Genomic DNA, 21,160 nt, shown 5'->3' with positions numbered 1-21,160 from the left:
CTAATCTAGAGTTATGGGAAATGATTCCCAAAGAGGATAGGGCCATTTCTACTCTAGCTAAACTGGTTATATTCTCAGGCCAGCAATTTCTATTGCTGATGTAGCTGCTTCTTCTAAATTCAGGTTGTCCACTCTTTCACAGCAGTTTTATGATAACCCTGTTAGTGCAAATGTATTAAGTTTGCTTCAGAGTTCAAATTCTTTTATTTGTGATGCTGTGTTTGATATTATGAAAATTAATGTCAAAAGCATGTCTTTAGCAATTCTTGCCAGGAGGCCCTTGTGGCTTAAATCCTGGAATGCTTATATGGTGTCTAAATCTAGATTGTCTCTTTCCTTTTAAAGAAATCTTATTTGGGTCTGATTTAGATTATATTACTTTTTAGGAGACTTAGTTTCAGTCTGTTCCAGATCCCTGGGTTCAGAATATTGCTTTTCTTCAACCTGTCTCAGATCTGGAAGATATGGGAGTTATTGTTCCAGTTCCTTTGCAGGAACAGGGGATGGGATTTTATTCAAATCTATTAATTGTTCCAAAGAATGAAAGCACTTTCAGACCAGTTTAAGATTTAAAAAACAAGTTTGTAATGATTCTTTCTTTCAGAATGGAAACTATCAGAACTATTCTGCCTTTTGTTCAGCAAGGTCAGTTTATGTTCATGTTCATATTCACTCTGACCATTACCAGTTTCTGAGGTTTGCTTTTCTAGACAAGCATTATTAGTTTGTTGCTCTTCCATTTGGCCTGGCTACAGCTTCAAGAATATTTGCCACAGTTCTGGGTGCCCTTTTGTCTGTCATCAGAGCTCAGGGTAATACAATCTTTCCTTACCTGGAGGATATCTTGGTACTAGCTCCATCTTTTTATTTAGCAGAATTTTACACCAATCTACAATTATTATTTCCTCAAAACATGGTTGGAGGATCAATTCACCAAAGAATTCTTTGATTCCTCAGACAAAGGTTTCTTTCCTAGGTTTCCAAATAGACTGAGTGTCCATGAGTCTTTCTCTAACAGAGCAGAGACGGATGAAATTGGTGTCAGCTTGTCTGAACCTTTATTCCCTTCAGTGGCTCTGTGTATGGAAGTAATTCCATTTGGTCAATTTCATGTGAGGCCTCTTCAGCTTTGTATGCTGCGTCAATGGTGCAGGGATTGTACTCAGCTGTCTTAAAATTATATTTCTCTTGTTAAGTGTATCCAGTCCACGGATCATCCATTACTTATGGGATATTCTCCTTCCCAACAGGAAGTTGCAAGAGAATCACCCACAGCAGAGCTGCTATATAGCTCCTCCCCTCACTGCCATATCCAGTCATTCTCTTGCAACTCTCAACTAAGATGGAGGTTGTAAGAGGACTGTGGTGTTTTAGACTTAGTTTATTTCTTCAATCAAAAGTTTGTTATTTTTAAATGGTACCGGAGTGTACTGTTTATCTCAGGCAGTATTTGGAAGAAGAATCTGCCTGCGTTTTCTATGATCTTAGCAGAAGTAACTAAGATCCTTTGCTGTTCTCACATATTCTGAGGAGTGAGGTAACTTCAGAGGGGGAATAGCGTGCAGGTTTTCCTGCAATAAGGTATGTGCAGTTAAAATATTTTTCTAGGGATGGAATTTGCTAGAAAATGCTGCTGATACCGAAGTAATGTAAGTAAAGCCTTAAATGCAGTGATAGCGACTGGTATCAGGCTTATTAATAGAGATACATACTTTTATAAAAGTGTATTTTAAAACGTTTGCTGGCATGTTTAATCGTTTTTTATATATGTTTGGTGATAAAATTTATTGGGGCCTAGTTTTTTCCACATGGCTGGCTTGAATTTTGCCTAGAAACAGTTCCTGGAGGCTTTCCACTGTTGTAATATGAGTGGGAGGGGCCTTTTTTAGTGCTTTTCTGTGCATATAAAAATACTGACAGAGACATTCAGCTTCCCTCTGCATGATACAGGACATCTCTGAAGGGCTCAAAAGGCTTCAAAGTCGTGTTTGAGGAGGGTAACAATCACAGTAAACTGTGGCAGTTGTTGTGACTGTGTTTAAAAAACGTTTTTGTCATTTATTATTCTGTTTTTGTTATTAAGGGGTTAATCATCCATTTGCAAGTGGGTGCAATGCTCTGCTGACTTGTTACATACACTGTAAAAATTTCGTTAGTGTAACTGCCTTTTTTCACTGCTATTTCAAATTTGGACAAAATTTGTGTTTCTTAAAGGCGCAGTAACGTTTTTTATATTGCTTGTAAACTTGTTTTAAGTGTTTTCCAAGCTTGCTAGTCTCATTGCTAGTCTGTTTAAACATGTCTGATACAGAGGAACCTACTTGTTCATTATGTTTTGAAAGCCATGGTGGAGCCCCATCGGAGAATGTGTACTAAATGTATTGATTTCAACTTAAACAGTAAAGATCAGTCTTTATCTATAAAAGAATTATCACCAGAGGGTTCTGTCGAGGGGGAAGTTATGCCGACTAACTCTCCCCACGTGTCAGACCCTTCGCCTCCCGCTCAGGGGACGCACGCTAATATGGCGCCAATTACATCAGGGACGCCCATAGCGATTACCTTGCAGGACATGGCTGCAATCATGAATAATACCCTGTCAGAGGTATTATCTAGATTGCCTGAATTAAGAGGCAAGCGCAATAGCTCTGGGGTTAGGAGAGATACAGAGCGCGCAAATGCTTTAAGAGCCATGTCTGATACTGCGTCACAGTATGCAGAACATGAGGACGGAGGGCTTCATTCTGTGGGTGACATCTCTGACTCGGGGAAACCTGATTCAGAGATTTCTAATTATAAATTTAAGCCTGAGAACCTCCGTATATTGCTTGGGGAGGTATTAGCTGCTCTGAATGACTGTAACACAGTTGCAATTCCAGAGAAATTGTGTAGGCTGGAAAGATACTTTGCGGTGCCGGTGTGTACTGACGTTTTTCCTATACCTAAAAGGCTTACAGAAATTATTAGCAAGGAGTGGGATAGACCCGGTGTGCCCTTTTCCCCACCTCCTATATTTAGAAAAATGTTTCCAATAGACGCCACTACACTGGACTTATGGCAGACGGTCCCTAAGGTGGAGGGAGCAGTTTCTACTTTAGCAAAGCGTACCACTATCCCGGTTGAGGACAGTTGTGCTTTTTCAGATCAAATGGATAAAAAATTAGAGGGTTACCTTAAAGGGACACTAAACCCAATTTTTTTCTTTTGTAATTCAGAAAGAGCATGCAATTTTAAGCAACTTTCTAATTTACTCCTATTTTCAATTTTTCTTCGTTATCTTGCTATCATTATTTGAAAAAGAAGGCATCTAAGGTTTTTTTTTTGGTTCAGTACTCTGGACAGCACTTTTTTATTGGTTGATGAATTTATCCACCAATCAGCAAGGACAACCCAGGTTGTTCACCAAAAATGGGCCGGCATCTAAACTTACATTCTTGCATTTCAAATAAAGATACCAAGAGAATGAAGAAAATTTGATAATAGGAGTAAATTAGAAAGTTGCTTAAAATTTCATGCTCAATCTGGATCACGAAAGAAAAATTTTGGTTACAGTGTTCCTTTAAGAAAATTTTTATTCAACAAGGTTTCATTTTGCAGCCCCTTGCATGCATTGCGCCTGTCACTGCTGCGGCGGCATTCTGGTTTGAGGCCCTGGAAGAGGCCATCCATACAGCTCCATTGGAGGAAATTATTGACAAGCTTAGAACGCTTAAGCTAGCTAACTCATTTGTTTCTGATGCCATTGTTCATTTGACTAAACTAACGGCTAAGAATTCCGGATTCGCCATCCAGGCGCGTAGGGCGCTATGGCTTAAATCCTGGTCAGCTGACGTGACTTCAAAGTCTAAGTTACTCAACATTCCTTTCAAGGGGCAGACCTTATTCGGGCCTGGCTTGAAGGAAATTATTGCTGACATTACTGGAGACAAGGGTCATACCCTTCCTCAGGACAGGGCCAAATCAAAGGCCAAACAGTCTAATTTTCGTGCCTTTCGAAATTTCAAGGCAGGAGCAGCATCAACTTCCTCCGCTTCAAAACAAGAGGGAACTGTTGCTCATTCCAGACAGGCCTGGAAACCTAACCAGTCCTGGAACAAGGGCAAGCAGGCCAGAAAACCTGCTGCTGCCCCCAAGACAGCATGAAGGAACGGCCCCCTATCCGGAAACGGATCTAGTGGGGGGCAGACTTACTCTCTTCGCCCAGGCATGGGCAAGAGATGTTCAGGATCCCTGGGCGTTGGAGATCATATCTCAGGGATATCTTCTGGACTTCAAAGCTTCTCCTCCACAAGGGAGATTTCATCTTTCAAGGTTATCAGCAAACCAGATAAAGAAAGAGGCATTCCTAAGCTGTGTGCAAGACCTCCTAGTAATGGGAGTGATCCATCCAGTTCCGTGGACGGAACAGAGACAGGGGTTTTATTCAAATCTGTTTGTGGTTCCCAAGAAAGAGGGAACCTTCAGACCAATCTTGGATCTAAAGATCTTAAACAAATTCCTCAGAGTTCCATCATTCAAAATGGAAACTATTCGGACCATGCTACCCATGATCCAAGAGGGTCAGTACATGACCACAGTGGACTTAAAGGATGCCTACCTTCACATACCGATTCACAAAGATCATCATTGGTTCCTAAGCTTTGCCTTTCTAGACAGGCATTACCAATTTGTAGCTCTTCCCTTCGGGTTGGCCTCAGCCCCGAGAATCTTTACAAAGGTTCTGGGCTCACTTCTGGCGGTTCTAAGACCGCGAGGCATAGCGGTGGCTCAGTATCTAGACGACATCCTGATACAGGCGTCAAGCTTTCAAATTGCCAAGTCTCATACAGAGATAGTTCTGGCATTTCAGAGGTCGCATGGGTGGAAAGTGAACGTGGAAAAGAGTTCTCTATCCCCACTCACAAGAGTCACCTTCCGAGGGACTCTTATAGATTCTGTAGAGATGAAAATTTACCTGACTGAGTCCAGGTTATCAAAACTTCTAAATGCTTGCCGTGTCCTTCATTCCATTCCACGTCCGTCAGTGGCTCAGTGCATGGAAGTAATCGGCTTAATGGTAGCGGCAATGGACATAGTGCCATTTGCGCGCCTGCATCTCAGACCGCTGCAATTATGCATGCTAAGTCAGTGGAATGGGGATTACTCAGATTTGTCCCTTCTACTAAATCTGGATCAAGAGACCAGAGATTCTCTTCTCTGGTGGCTATCTCGGGTCCATCTGTCCATGGGTATGACCTTTCACAGGCCAGATTGGACGATCCTAACAACAGATGCCAGCCTTCTAGGTTGGGGTGCAGTCTGGAACTTCCTGAAGGCTCAGGGATCGTGGACTCAGGAGGAGAAACTCCTCCCAATAAATATTCTGGAGTTAAGAGCAATATTCAATGCTCTTCTAGCTTGGCCTCAGTTAGCAACCCTGAGGTTCATCAGATTTCAGTCGGACAACATCACGACTGTGGCTTACATCAACCATCAAGGGGGAACCAGGAGTTCCCTAGCGATGTTAGAAGTCTCAAAGATAATTCGCTGGGCAGAGTCTCACTCTTGCCATCTGTCAGCGATCCACATCCTAGGCGTAGAGAACTGGGAGGCGGATTTTCTAAATCATCAGACTTTTCACCCGGGGGAGTGGGAACTCCATCCGGAGGTGTTTGCTCAACTGATCCATTGTTGGGGCAAACCAGAACTGGATCTCATGGCGTCTCGCCACAACGCCAAGCATCCTTGTTACGGATCCAGGTCCAGGGACCCGGGAGCGACGCTGATAGATGCTCTAGCAGCTCCTTGGTTCTTCAACCTGGCTTATGTGTTTCCACCGTTTCCTCTGCTCCCTCGACTGATTGCCAAAATCAAGCAGGAGAGAGCATCTGTGATTCTGATAGCGCCTGCGTGGCCACGCAGGACCTGGTATGCAGACCTAGTGGACATGTCATCCTTTCCACCATGGACTCTGCCTCTGAGGCAGGACCTTCTAATACAAGGTCCTTTCAATCATCCAAATCTAATTTCTCTGAGACTGACTGCATGGAGATTGAACGCTTGATCCTATCAAGGCGTGGCTTCTCCGAGTCAGTCATTGATACACTAATACAGGCACGAAAGCCTGTCGCCAGGAAAATCTACCATAAGATATGGCATAAATATCTTTATTGGTGTGAATCCAAGAATTACTCATGGAGTAAGGGTAGGATTCCTAGGATATTGTCCTTTCTCCAAGAGGGTTTGGACAAAGGATTATCAGCTAGTTCTTTAAAAGGACAGATTTCTGCTCTGTCTAGTCTTTTGCACAAGCGTCTGGCAGAGGTTCCAGACGTCCAGGCTTTTTGTCAGGCTTTGGTTAGAATTAAGCCTGTGTTTAAACCTGTTGCTCCTCCGTGGAGCTTAAACTTGGTTCTTAAAGTTCTTCAAGGAGTTCCGTTTGAACCCCTTCATTCCATTGATATTAAACTTTTATCTTGGAAAGTTCTGTTTTTGATGGCTATTTCCTCGGCTCGAAGAGTCTCTGAGCTATCTGCCTTACAATGTGATTCTCCTTATCTGATTTTTCATGCAGATAAGGTAGTTCTGCGTACCAAACCTGGGTTTTTACCTAAGGTGGTTTCTAACAAGAATATCAATCAAGAGATTGTTGTTCCATGTGTCCTAATCCTTCTTCGAAGAAGGAACGTCTCTTACATAATCTGGACGTAGTCCGTGCCTTGAAGTTTTACTTACAAGCTACTAAAGATTTTCGCCAAACATCTTCCCTGTTTGTCGTTTACTCTGGACAGAGGAGAGGTCAAAAAGCTTCGGCAACCTATTTCCTTTTGGCTTCGGAGCATAATTCGCTTAGCCTATGAGACTGCTGGACAGCAGCCCCCTGAAAGGATTACAGCTCATTCTACTAGAGCTGTGGCTTCCACCTGGGCCTTTAAAAATGAGGCCTCTGTTGAACAGATTTGCAAGGCTGCGACTTGGTCTTCGCTTCACACCTTTTCAAAATTTTACAAATTTGATACTTTTGCTTCTTCGGAGGCTGTTTTTGGGAGAAAGGTTCTTCAGGCAGTGGTTCCTTCCGTTTAATCCTGCCTTGTCCCTCCCATCATCCGTGTACTTTAGCTTTGGTATTGGTATCCCATAAGTAATGGATGATCCGTGGACTGGATACACTTAACAAGAGAAAACATAATTTATGCTTACCTGATAAATTTATTTCTCTTGTAGTGTATCCAGTCCACGGCCCGCCCTGTCCTTTTAAGGCAGGTCTAAATTTTAATTAAACTACAGTCACCACTGCACCCTATGGTTTCTCCTTTCTCGTCTTGTTTCGGTCGAATGACTGGATATGGCAGTGAGGGGAGGAGCTATATAGCAGCTCTGCTGTGGGTGATCCTCTTGCAACTTCCTGTTGGGAAGGAGAATATCCCATAAGTAATGGATGATCCGTGGACTGGATACACTACAAGAGAAATAAATTTATCAGGTAAGCATAAATTATGTTTTTTATATTCCAGTATAAGTCAGTCTCTGAATCATCAGTTAATTTTTGAGGGGACTTCTTTTGTTTGTCCTACCTTGTCTGTGATCTCCTGCTTATCTGTTTCCCCTTCTGGTTCTTCTTTCCAGGGTGATTTCCAAGATAAAGCTAGAGAAGTAATTTGTAATCCTGATTGCACCAGCATGGCCTCGCAGGATTTAATATGAAGATCTGGTTCAAATGTCCACTTGCCCTCCTTGGTCTCTTCCTCTGTTGTCAGACCTTCTGTCTCAAGCTCCTTTCTTCCATACAGATCTAAAGTCTCTAAACTTGATGGTATGGAAATTGAACACTTAGTTCTGAGACAGAGGTTTCTCAGATTCTGTAATTGAAACGCTGATTCAGGCTCGTAAGCCTGTTTCTAGGAAGATTTATCACAAGGTTTGGAAAAAATTTCACTTCCTGATGTATAGATCATGTTTTTTCCTGGGCTGGCATTCTTTTAGAATTCCTAGGATTCTTCAGATTTTATAAGATGGTTTAGATAAGAGTTTATTTGCCAGTTCCTTGAAATGGCAAATTTCTGCTCTTTCAGTTTTGTTCCACATAAAGAGTGCTAGTCTTCCTGATGTTCATTGTTTTGTTCAGACTCTGGTCCGAAATAAACCTGTTATCAAGCCTATTTCTCCTCTTTGGAATCTTAACCTAGTGTTAAGGGATTTGCAGGTTCTTCCCTTTGAGCCTATGCATAAATTGGACATTGAACTACTTTCATGGAAAGTGTCTGCTGGCTATATCTTCTGCTACAAGAGTTTATGAATTGTCTGCTCTTTCTTTTGAGCCTCCTTATCTGATTTTTCATCAGGATAAGGCTGTTTTCCGGACGTCATTTACTTTTTTTCCCTAAGGTTGATTCTTCAGTTAACATTGGTAGAGAGACTGTTGTTCCCTCTGTGTCCTTAACCCAAGAATGCTTTTGAAAGATCTTGGCATTCTCTGGATGTTTTTAGGGCATTTAAATATTATGTTGATGCTACCAAGGATTTCAGGCAAACCTCCAGTTTGTTTGTTCTCTAGGCCTAGGAAAGGTCAGAAGGCCTCTGCTGTTTCTTTAGCTTCTTGGTTGAAACTTTTGTTTCACAGAGCTTATTTGGAGGACGGCCAGCCTCCGCCACAGCGGATTACGGCTCATTCTACTAGGTCAGTTGCTACTTCTTGAGCTTTCAAGAATGAGGCTTCAGTAGATAAAATTTGCAAGGCAGCTAAATTTTACCATTTTGACGTTTTTGCTTCCTCTGAAGCAGCCTTTGGTAGAAAGGTCCTTCAGGCAGTTGTCTTATTTTGATGGATATGCATGTTTTTAAGTGCAATAAAAAAAAAGAAAATTCTTTGGTGTTGTGGATTTATGTTAGTGAAAAAATGTTTTTTTTGTTTTTTTTAAATCCCTCCCTTTGTTATTACTCGTGGACTGCCACAGCTTGGCTATTAGTTCCCATGAGTAATGAATCATGGACTCTCACCACCTGTATGAAAGAAAACATGATTTATGCTTACCTGATAAATTAATTTCTTTCATGGTAGTGAGAGTTCACGAGCCCTAGCACCCTTTGTTTTTTCTTGGGGTTGATTTTTTATGAGCACATAATTTTTTTTTCCCCCCTGTTGCTTTTATGGCTCTTAATCCTTTTTTACTTTTCTCCCTTGCTTGGCTATACGTTACAATAAGGTAAGTGTGAGGTGGGAGGGGTTTTATAGAGGTTTTTGGATTCAGGAATCTTGGCCTCCAAGTGGTAGAGAATTTAATTCCCATTAAGTAATGGATCGTGGACTCTCACCACCATAAAATAAATGAATTTATCAGGTAAGCATAAATTATGTTTTTGGTCATATCTTAGAGATTATCGTAAATGGTTTCATTTATCACTTATTGTGCATGGATCATGTACCCTAATTTAAATACTGTTCCTGCTGATGTAATATATGTTCTCTGACGAGCCACAGTGTTTGAATGCAGGTGCATGGAACATATGTGCATATGCTCTATGTACAGTACAACTATCATTAAAACCTTTTACTAGATGTATATTTACTAACACAGGTCTATGATTGTTATCTACAAATAACCGATAATAATAATTATCTATACAGTTTATTTAAATTCCAGACATTATATGTATATGTAATGGAGGTATAAATTTGGAGAAGTTCAGATAGGTATACATGTTTTAGGAGAGAAAAACAAACCAAACAAAACCAAACGTGTCCAGAACATTTTATAGCAGGCTACAAGAAATAAATTACCATGAATATTGTCAAGTTGGTGGCATATTGACCTCAAGTATTTTATATATTAGTGGCATAGCATAAGGGAAAAAATGTACTTTTTTACAGAATTCTTCTATGTGCAAAGTCAGTTTTGCTATGAAAAGCAGTGTTAACAATTAGAACTATGTGTAAGGCCTAAATGCCCTTCAGCCCTTTTTCCCTGTTTTCCCTTTTTGAGTTGAAAGTTCAAAAATTAAAGAATAAAACATGGAACAATAATAGTTGTTCAATGTTTTTATCTGTTTGCAAATAAAGTTTCTTGAATTCTCTGCTCACGAGCTGTTTCTTACTTGCAATAATAATGTTCTTGTAGCTCTTACATGAAAGAGTGCACTAATATATAGGAGTAGTTTACATTTCTACCTATTTTTCTTTTTACATAGATCAAAGCTTGACTTTTAATATACAAATGGTTTATCTAGACTGTTACCCACATTTTTTGTAAAACTTGCATTCTGTGCAGCCTGCATTCATAAAGTCGAGTGCCATACTCTATATTGAGGATACAACTGTAATTATTTAAAACAAATCATTATTTAGTGCTATAAACTTGGTTAGCTATATCTTATATTGTACACAATATATTTCTTAATATTTTCCCAGGTGTTTGGACACTCCAAGGCGAATGGTGAGCCAACCTGGGCTTTATTGCTGACTGCACTAATAGCTGAGCTAGGAATTCTTATTGCTTCCTTGGATATGGTGGCACCAATCTTATCAATGTAAGAGAGACCTTTTGCATTACTATTTTATTACTATCCATCCTTCAGAATTTTTTGATCTTTCTTCTTGAACACTGTTGAATTGCCTATGAAATGGTTTAAATACTTGATTCCCAGGACATACTTGAAAACGAGAGAAATCTCAATGTATCCTTCCTGGTAAAATATTTTATAAATAAATAAATAAAAATACAATGTATTCCAAATGCCTGTTTCTCCTTTTTTGTTTTAGGTTTTTCCTTATGTGTTACTTATTTGTGAATTTGGCGTGCGCTGTACAAACTCTGCTAAGAACTCCAAATTGGAGGCCAAGATTCAAATACTACCACTGGTGAGGAGCCCATGTGAGGAACTGTTCTGCAATAACAAGCAATTCATAAATTACGATGTTCACTTACATTTGTGGACACACAAAGCATATTGATCATGTTGTACATAAATGATTTTGTTATCCTGTGCAGGGCACTGTCGTTCCTTGGGATGAGTATCTGTTTGGCTCTTATGTTCATCTCTTCATGGTATTATGCTCTTGTGGCCATGCTCATTGCTGGAATGATTTACAAGTACATAGAATACCAAGGGTAAGTGGAAAAGTGAGTGGTAGGGCTGTATGTTTAAAGTGACACTGAGCCCAAATTTTTTTTTTTTCGTGGTTCAGATAGAGCATGACATTTTAAGCAACTTTCTAATTTACTCCTATTATCAAATTTTCTTCATTCTCTTGGTATCTTTATTTGAAATGCAAGAATGTAAGTTTAGATGCTGGCCCATTTTTGGTGATCAACATGGGTTGTCCTTGCTGATTGGTGGATACATTCATCCACCAATAAAAATTAGCTGTCCAGGGTTCTGAACCTAAAAAAAGCTTAGATGCCTTCTTTTTCAAATAAAGATAGCAAGAGAACGAAGAAAAAATTATATGAGTAAATTAGAAAGTTGCTTAAAATTGCATGCTCTATCTGAATCACGAAAGAGAGAAAATTTGAGTTCAGTGTCCCTTTCAGTAGTGCAGATGAGCAACGAATAAGACATAAAAATAGCCAAGTCACTACGTTTTCTGGTAAGGTTAGTGGATATAGGGGCATTGTTTAGAAAAAGTGCCCGATGACATGTTCATTTGGGAGCTTCGAACAGTTTGAGAAAAAGTCACTGCAGGTGTGTGAGTCATAGATCTTGTTTAATGATGGACTATAAAATGATATATTAGTCTTGCTTTTGACTTGATTTGATTTGCCATCTTTTTATGACACCATATGTTCCTGCTCTATTGACCTATTTCTTTTTCTGTTCACTTACAGGGCAGAGAAGGAATGGGGTGATGGTATTCGAGGACTGTCCCTCAGTGCCGCCAGATATTCTTTGCTCAGACTGGAAGAAGGGCCTCCTCATACAAAGAACTGGAGGTGACTTGCTAATCCTTCTTTCTTCGCTTTCATTTATCTTCCCTTGATAACTCTAAATTATACAATCACTTGACTTTATTCTTCACATCATCTTTGTTTACTAACTCTTTATGTTTCAATAGATAAACTATAAAGTATGCCTGTGAAATAAATGTATATTTATTGTGGGTTTACTCTCCACAAGAGTGCCTAAATGCAATGTGTACCTTAAGTTCGTACCCCTTTTCAAGTTGTAGTTTTACAGTAGAACCTGATATCCAAGCCACTAAATGTTTTTTTTTGTTTTGTTGAGATAGGTGGGTAATACACCCAACCAGAAGCTGTACAACCTGTTCCATTGAAAGACAGCCATGCAAGTTCCTGTGCCACTGATCCTAGGGCTAATATGATCACTCCTCGACACTTGCAGGAGCTGCTGTTGGATGGTACATCTGCCATGTCACAGCTTAAAAAAGAAAAAATCTTTAAACTGATGAGCAGCCAGTGCTGGGGCAATATGCCACCTTTCAGAAATAATTTAAATGTTACGTTTGGCCACTCTTGAGGGTTGTAAACATACGTTAAATGTGCAATAATTTCTCAGACTTACTTTGTAATTCAACATTTACTGTCCATATAACTTCAATTTATTTTCTATAGTTGCCATTCAAGCTGCCTCTTTCTTTCTTTCTTTCTTCTTCCTTGTTTGTTTGTTGTTTTGTTTTTGCTTTTCCAGCCTTTTCCCAAACAAAAAGGTTCCCATTGCTCCATATTCTTTTTTTTTTTTTATTGACCTTTTCCCAAACTCTAATTAAATCTGACATTTACTCTCTTTCCTTAGTATCTGTTCCTCTACACTAAGGGATTACTGCTTCTCTTTATACATCTGTCACCCTCTACCTCTTCATAAGTAGTCCCATTCCTTCCCTACCCACCTGTAGCAATAACTCTTATTTTGCATTCCACAGGCCTCAGTTGCTGGTTCTCCTAAAGCTGGATGAGGATCTTCATGTCAAATATCCCCGTTTGCTCACATTCGCATCTCAGCTGAAAGCGGGCAAAGGGTTAACAATTATTGGCACAGCCATACAAGGAAACTTTTTAGAAAGTTACGGAGAGGTCCAAGCTGCAGAGCAGGTATAGCTGTTATGCTATAATATATAATGACAAATTTTAAGTTTAGAACCTGTCAGTCTGACTTGCAAAAGTCCTAAAATAAATTTTTTCCATTCCCAACATATACAGACCATAAAAAATATGATGGAGATTGAAAAGGTTAAAGGCTTCTGTCAAGTTGTTGTTGCCAATAAAGTCCGAGATGGGATCTGCCACCTAATACAGTCATGTGGACTTGGAGGGATGAAACACAACACCGTGATGTTAGGGTGGCCTTATGGCTGGAGGCAGAGTGAAGACCCCCGTTCATGGAAAACTTTCATTGGTGAGTCTCTCTTGCTTGTTTCTATGTTCCTTCAAAACCAATAATCGGCCAAAGGTGTTCAGTAAGGTCAGGTTTCTGTACAAGCTACTTGCGTTTTATGCACCTATTAGCAATGGATGTGGCTGAAACACCTGAACTCGCTGTATATCATTATGTATCACCTTCACTCATAGCCAGTGAGTCCCATCTCTTTCTTTTGCTATTTTAATTAATTATGGTACCCTTGTAATGTGAGACTTGTCTGTGAGAGTGACATGTATGAAGTCTAGCGCTTCCTCTAGCGGCCCTGTGAAGACGGGTCAGTATTAGCATGACTTCTCAGAGCACTATAGGTAAGTATTTTACCTTTTAAAGGTAATTTAAAGGAAACCAATGTATACCAATGAATTTTGTTGGTATGTATTTGTTTTCTTTAAAATTAGTACATTCATTCGGATATTCATTTCATGAAAACAAAACAAATAGTTGTATTTTGGTTATGAATACACATTTTCGTAATGAAACAAATGCACATATCTACTTTGCACAGTATCACAATTATTAAACAGCCAAATTGCATTTGTTTTAATCAGGCTTGCACATAATATTGAAGCGATGAGGGTTATTTACATCTGTGTCAAATATTACTGGTTTATGCTTCAACCTCTGAGGATAATTAGGGACAGATATAAAACAGGCAATACAAATTTTGTTCACTGTCGAATGCGGAAGAAGGGGGCCTTTATTCTGAGCCGGATTTATTCTTGTGAAAGTGCTACACACTAAAATCTGGATTTCACCTTCCTAGGGATGGGGCAAATGTGTAATTTGTGTGATAGAACGAATGGTCCTGTGGACATTCGTTTTGAACAATCGAATGGTAATAAGAATGAAAGTCCATTATAAATCTGGTAATCAAATGTTATTTCCAGTTTATGAATAGTCATAAATAATTTAAATACCCACAATTGAAATTTCAAATGTAACATTTGATTTAACAAATACTATTCCGAAGTTCAGTATGTTCACGTGGTAGGAAATTTAGTATATTGATACACAATAGATACAAATATATCAATTTGAATGTTTCTATTTGGAATATTGCATAATTTGAATATTACATTTAAATAGAGCATTAGAAATACTATTACAAATACATTAAAAATATTGCATAATTCGAATTGAATAATTAGAAATATTTGACTCAAATATTACATTTAAAGAAAGAATTAGAAATACTATTACATTAAACAAATGTTAGAATGTTGTACAAACATTAAACATTTGGAACAAACACGTTAAAATTAGTTAAATTTTTTCAATGTTGCAAAACATTCGCCCATCCCTACTTCTTCTGCATTTGACAGTGAGCAAAACTGCCGAATGCAGAGGGCCATAATAGACGAAACATTAGATGCTCTAATTCCTTAGAGCATGTAGTTTTAAGACCAGCAACCCTGCAATGCTATGTGTTTAACCCCCGCAAACATCCCGATCGAAAACTGTCACTGATCCAATCAGCAGCAATAGTCGTACAACCAGTCTAATGAAAGAAATTACGAATTAGAGCTTGTAGCTTTTTGACTATAAAACATTTTATATTACAAACTCATACTGTTTAATATCCCTTTAATCTCTTCTTAGTCCTACACAAGGGCCTCAGTGTATATACGCAGTTGACCACATACGTTTCCCCAGTGCTGATGTAACCATTTAAAGTGCTTAATTACAAAAGCATGTTGATGTTTTTTTTATTTAAACAAAGAAAAAAATTCTTGGAATTACTTTTCCGTTTTCCTGAAACCAGTTATGTGAACGTTTCCAGCTACTGAATAATTATTTAGCTGAAATACAAAAAAGTAAAAAAACAAGCATTTAGTTTATAAAACTATGGTATTGTCATTTAAATAGTTGGCGTTCCTATACGAGAAATATAATCCAATTCTTTTTTTTAGTTAACTGGAAAAGCATATGCAACCAATTTATTAAAGGGGCATTGTACTTAAAAGGGGCAGTAAACACCTTGGAATTACAAAACATTTCTGTTGCCTTGCTTTTTTCAAATAAATGAGCCTCTTCTTTACTGCAATTTTTAGCCTAACTTCACTTACCATTTGTTTTATTGGAGAAGCCAATCTGGGCTTTAGTCTGCTGACAACAAGGATAATAATGTTTGTATGAAGGTACATTGGTTTGCAGTTGTTATCAGTTAAAGGCAATTAGAAAAAATATATAGCAGAGCTAGCCTTGAGATGTCTGCAGAGTGCGTTTCCAGCACTGAGAGTTAGAAAATCCACAATTTTCAGGGCTAAATTACATGAAATCGGGGCTAAATAAATTATGATAATATATTGCAAAGTTGTTTTTATCATGTATAACTAATCATTTTAAAGTTTCAAGGTGTTTACTGTCCCTTTTAAATGTTTTGTGTGTTCCTTGTAAAAAAAGAGGATTTTTCAAAATAAGGGGTATGTTTTTTGTGTGTTTTTTTTGCCTTACATTTTTGTGAAAGAGAAAAAAAACAAAAACCTTAATGATTCAGAATAGAGCATGACACTTTAAAAACATTCCCAGTTTATTTTACATTATCAAATTGAGCACAGTCTTTTTATATGCACACTTTCTGGGCATCAACTCCTACTGAGCATGTGCAGTAGTTCACAGTATATACCTATATGTGTCTGTGATTGGCTGATGGCTGTCACATGATACAGGGCACAAGGAAAGGATAAGAAACATTTGACTGTATATAACCTGTATGTAAAGACTGTGCACAATTTGATAACAGGAGTGAACTGGAGTCTCCTAAAACTGCACGCTCTATCTGAATCATGAAAGTTTCATTTTGACTTTAGTGACCCTTTAATTGCAATCGTAAACGAGCTGTCTTGTGATCATAGTGGAATCATTTCTGTAATACACTTTAGATTCAGGAAGCTTTCCTGCATATGTTAGCGGAACTGTGTGCAGGTTTGTAATATATATTTCTAGTCAAATGTGAAGTGTACTATTGTGTGGCCTTTGTGTTATTTTAATGCAAGTCAAATCTAATACTTATGTTACTATGAATCTCAACTGATTTTCCAAGGAGAGACTGACTTTGATAGATATACCTTTGCCATGAAGGCATCATGCTTACCATACCAGGAATATACTGTCATGTATGTGGAAAATATCAAACCTTGCTGTTGGATCATTCAGGTCTGATTACTTTATAAAGTGACTTCCTCTTTTAGAAACTGTTCGATGCACCACTGCAGCGCACCTGGCACTGATGGTACCCAAAAACGTGTCCTTCTATCCCAGCAACCATGAGCGCTACTTAGAGGGCAACATTGACGTGTGGTGGATTGTACATGATGGCGGGATGCTAATGCTTTTGCCGTTCTTACTGAAGCAACACAAGGTATAGTGGGATAGACTGAACCTGGGAGTGGTTTACAGCTATGCCCCAGTTACAATACTGTGTGTGGATTAATTTAAATTCCTGTAAGAAAAGTAATAGCAGCTGTATATATGGTACAGGAGGGAGGAGTCAAATTGTTGCTTTCACAGGGCTTCACCAAATCAGAGGAAGCATTTAAAAGAAGCCATTTTAATGAAAAATATCTTAAAGGACTAATGTATAGAACGGTTGTTACTTAGTCATGAAGCAACTGAGTTATAGAATAAGAATTAGAAACTGTAATACAAAGCATCAGGTAGCTGAAAGTCATGTTCCTCTTACTGAGTAAGCGGACTGATCGTTTATGCTTCTTGTCAGGTCTGGAGAAAGTGCAAAATGAGGATTTTCACAGTGGCCCAAATGGATGACAACAGTATACAGATGAAGAAGGATCTAGCAACATTTCTTTACCATCTTCGAATAGAAGCAGAGGTTGAAGTGGTTGAGATGGTAAGGGATTTAATGGCTTTCATTGTATTCCTTATATGTGGAAAAAAACATGTATGTTATATTATAAAGATTAGAGATATTGTAATTAATCTGTATGAATATATATTTTACATACATCTTTTTTTTCCCCACCATAGCACAATAGTGACATCTCTGCATACACTTATGAACGTACCTTGATGATGGAGCAACGTTCACAAATGCTCAGGCAGATGCGACTTACGCAAACTGAAAGAGACCGTGAGGTATGTACTAGGCATCTTCCATAATATGTCTGACATTTATAGAAGCTTTTCACAGACCTTTCAATAATAACTTCTTTCTAGTAATGATGCCTCCATGTATTTGGACAGCTTTCTGGTGATAGGCCTGTACTTTTAAGAAGTTTTTACCGAATGCTTGGCATGTGCACACGTCTCAATAGCTACTTCCTGTCCCCGGTTCTATAGTAATTTGTTTTTTTCCATAGTTGTTTGAATGATACTACTTTATTCAGTCATTTAACACAAAAATGACCAACGTCCTAGCACACGGGGGCTGCAGACCAATATTTTAGAAACTTTAAAGGTACACTAAAATCAAAGTTAAGCTTTCATGATTAAGATAGAGCATGCAATTGTAATCAACTTTCAAATCCACTTCCATTATGAAAATGTGCACAATCTTTTTATATGCACACTTTCTGAGTTACCAGCTTCTACTGGGCATCTGCAAGATTCATATTATATATGTTTATGCATTTTGTTGTTGGCTGTCACATGATGCAAAGGGAAGGAAATTTAAACTTTAAAGCAAAACAAACCTGATGACATTCCCACGTCACCACTCAAGGGGGTGCAAAACAGAACAATATGACAATATGACACTATATAATAACAAAAAAAATATAAATGGTGACTATTATTATTGCATATTTAATGCTATGACTTATCAGTCCAAGGTTTGATCAGTCTCTAAAGATGAAACTTCCACTTGGTTTAGCACTCCTTGGTGTCTTTGTCCTCAGATAACGGCCGCTCCTTCCCAGAAGTAGATCAGAAAAAAGGAATCTGTGATGGTGAAAACAAAACACAGAAGGGCGCCCCCTAGTGTGATATCGTACAAGCAGTGTATGTATATATATATATATATATATATATATATATATATATATATATATATATATATATATACACACACACAATGGTAATAGACTGGTATTCACAAGTGTGGCAGCACTCATTCGTGTTTAGTGGCACCTACTGGGATCTCTGTGTCCCAGCTCACTGTTCTTGGGCTCTCACACACCTCCGTCAGGGGTGTAGTCTCCAACAGCAAAAGAACAGGCTCTCAGTCAAGTGATAAGTATATCACTTTTACACAGATAAGTTTAAACTTTAAATGTAACTTTCAAATTTGCCAGAAAAAAATATCTACTACCTTTTTTTTAAATTCAGATCAAGTGCTTTTGCATGGTCTTTTTATTATGTATGTGTTGTGCAGTTCTGCTGTGTTTAGTATTTATTTAAAGGGACAGTCAACACCAGAATTGTTGTTGTTTAAAAAGAAAGATAATCCCTTTATTACCCGTTCCCCAGTTTTGCACAACCAACACAGTTATAATAATACACGTTTTACCTCTGTGATTATCTTGTATCTAAGCTTCTGCTGACTGCCCCCTTATTTCAGTTCTTTTGACAGAGATGCAGTTTAGCCAATCAGTGCTCAGTCCTAGGTCCCTTTACGTGCATGAGCTCAATGTTATCTATATGAAACATGTGAACTAATGCCCTCTAGTGGTCAAAATGCATTCAGATTAGAGGCAGTCTTCAAGGTCTAAGAAATTAGCATATGAACCTCCTAGTTTTAGCTTTCAACTAAGAATACCAAGAGAACAAAGCAAAATTGGTGATAAAAGTAAATTGGGAAGTTGTTTAAAATTGCATGCCCTATTTAAATCATGAAAGTTTTTTTTCGACTTGACTGTCCCTTTAAGGGCCACACATAAATGTATGACTATTAAACAAATCATATACAAATTATATAAAAGATTTAGGTTTCAGGGTATTTTCTGACCTCTGTTTTTCCCGCTAGGCTAGAGGGCTCTTCTGAGTTGTGACCACCCTAAAGCACACATTTCTCTTGCAAGGTGTATCCAGTCCACGGATTCATCCTTACTTGTGGGATATTCTCATTCCCTACAGGAAGTGGCAAAGAGAGCACACAGCAGAGCTGTCCATATAGCTCCCCCTCTAGCTCCGCCCCCCAGTCATTCTCTTTGCCGCTCTAACAGATAGGGCCTCTCCACGGGAGGGTAAAGTGAATGTGGTGTTAGATTTGTAGTTTTATATCTTCAATCAAAAGTTTGTTATTTTTAAATGGTACCGGTTTGTACTATTTACTCTCTGGCAGAAATGTGATGAAGAATTCTGCTGAGAGGAAAACGATTTTAGCATGTTGTAACTAAAATCCATTGCTGTTCCCACACAGGACTGAGGAGTACCAGAAAACTTCAGTTGGGGGGAACAGTTGGCAGGCTTAACTGCATTGAGGTATGTTTCAGTCATCTTTTTTCTAGTCAAGACAAGATTATGCTAGAAGACTGACAGAATCCCCATGTGGGAAGGGTAAGCCATGTTCTGAGACTCGGTATAGAACTAGAGGCTTATTTAAGAGGGCTTAATAGACTGGTTAACACTGTTGCAGGGCAATCGATTATTTTAATTAGCAAAATTCTCATTATTGACACTTTTAAAACACTTTTGGTGTGTTTATTCAGGGTTTTATTCCACATGGCGTTATTTTAGTCACCTAAATTGGGTTTCTGAAGGCCTCCACAAGTGGGAGGGGCCTAATTTCACGCCTCAGTTGCGCAGTTTATTCTGACAGATTTTCATGCTGCTTCACATGGGTCCAGAGACTGTTTGAGGACTTCAAGAGGCTTGCTGTTCACAAAACTAATCCCTAAGGGCAGGTAGGGCAACAGCAGGCTGCTGTGGCAAGGTGCTGTAGTTTATTAACCGGTTCTATGCTTTAGACTGCTGCGGTTTGGGCATTAAAGGGTTAAACAGGCTGAAACTTGCTGTGCAATCATATCAAAGCATTTGGCACATACTGTGAAAATTGCAAGAGATTTGGTTAATTTTTCACCGTTTTGTAAAATTGTGTGCGCTTTTTAGTTCTTAAAGGCACAGTACCGTTTATTGCAAATTGTGTTTTTTACTTGATAAAGTGTTTTCCAAGCCTGCTTGTGTATAATACTAATCTGTTATACATGTCTGACACTAAGGAAAAGCCTTGCTCTATGTGTTCAGAAGCCATGGTGGTACCCCCAGTAAAAATGTGTCCCAAGTGCACTAATGTGTCTATACACTTTAAAGATCATATTGTTTCACTTAAAAATATAGCCCTAGATGATTTTTTAACTGAAGGTAATGAGGATAGTCCGCCTTCCTCTCCCCATGTGTCATCACCAGTTACGCCCGCTCAAGCAATACCTAGTACCTCTAGTGCATTGGCACCTATTACATTACAACAACTAGCGACAGTCATGGATAATTCCCTTGCGGCCTTTCTATCCAAACTGCCAGTATTCCCTAAAAAGCGCGATAGCTCTGTATTAAGAACAGATGAGGAGCAGTCGGAAGCTTTGGGAGGTTTATCTGATGTACCCTCACAACACTCTGAAGTAGGGGCGAGGGATGTGATGTCTGAGGGAGAAATTTCTGACTCAGGAAAGGTTTCTCAGTGGGCAGAATCAGATTCACTAGCGTTTAAATTTAAATTGGAACACCTCCGCGTATTGCTTAGGGAGGTTTTATCAACTCTGGATGATTGTGACCCTATGGTGGTCCCAGAGAAATTGTGTAAAATGGACAAATATCTAGAAGTCCCTGTATACACTGATGCGTTTCCGATCCCTAAGAGGGTGGCGGATATTGTTGCTAGGGATTGGGAGAGACCAGGTGTACCTTTTGTTCC

The 21,160-nt window shown here is 38.8% G+C and overlaps 1 protein-coding gene across 2 annotated transcripts in view; it reads left to right on the top strand.

Annotated features, from left to right (window-relative positions):
- The window catches only part of LOC128646112 (solute carrier family 12 member 4), a 270,698-nt gene that overhangs the window by 211,438 nt on the left and 38,100 nt on the right, over positions 1-21,160 (top strand). For both annotated transcript variants that reach the window (XM_053699564.1, XM_053699565.1), the window contains exons 13-21: positions 10,385-10,503; positions 10,736-10,834; positions 10,965-11,084; positions 11,802-11,906; positions 12,854-13,022; positions 13,131-13,326; positions 16,542-16,711; positions 17,069-17,200; positions 17,338-17,445. In XM_053699564.1, coding sequence (XP_053555539.1) covers positions 10,385-10,503; positions 10,736-10,834; positions 10,965-11,084; positions 11,802-11,906; positions 12,854-13,022; positions 13,131-13,326; positions 16,542-16,711; positions 17,069-17,200; positions 17,338-17,445 — 1,218 coding nt within the window. The remainder of the gene's footprint in view (positions 1-10,384; positions 10,504-10,735; positions 10,835-10,964; positions 11,085-11,801; positions 11,907-12,853; positions 13,023-13,130; positions 13,327-16,541; positions 16,712-17,068; positions 17,201-17,337; positions 17,446-21,160) is intronic.

This window comes from Bombina bombina, chromosome 1, assembly GCF_027579735.1.
Source record: "Bombina bombina isolate aBomBom1 chromosome 1, aBomBom1.pri, whole genome shotgun sequence".
Taxonomy (NCBI): Eukaryota; Metazoa; Chordata; class Amphibia; order Anura; family Bombinatoridae; genus Bombina; species Bombina bombina.
Note: the sequence above shows the minus strand (reverse complement) of the source record. Positions and strands in the feature narration are given on the sequence as shown.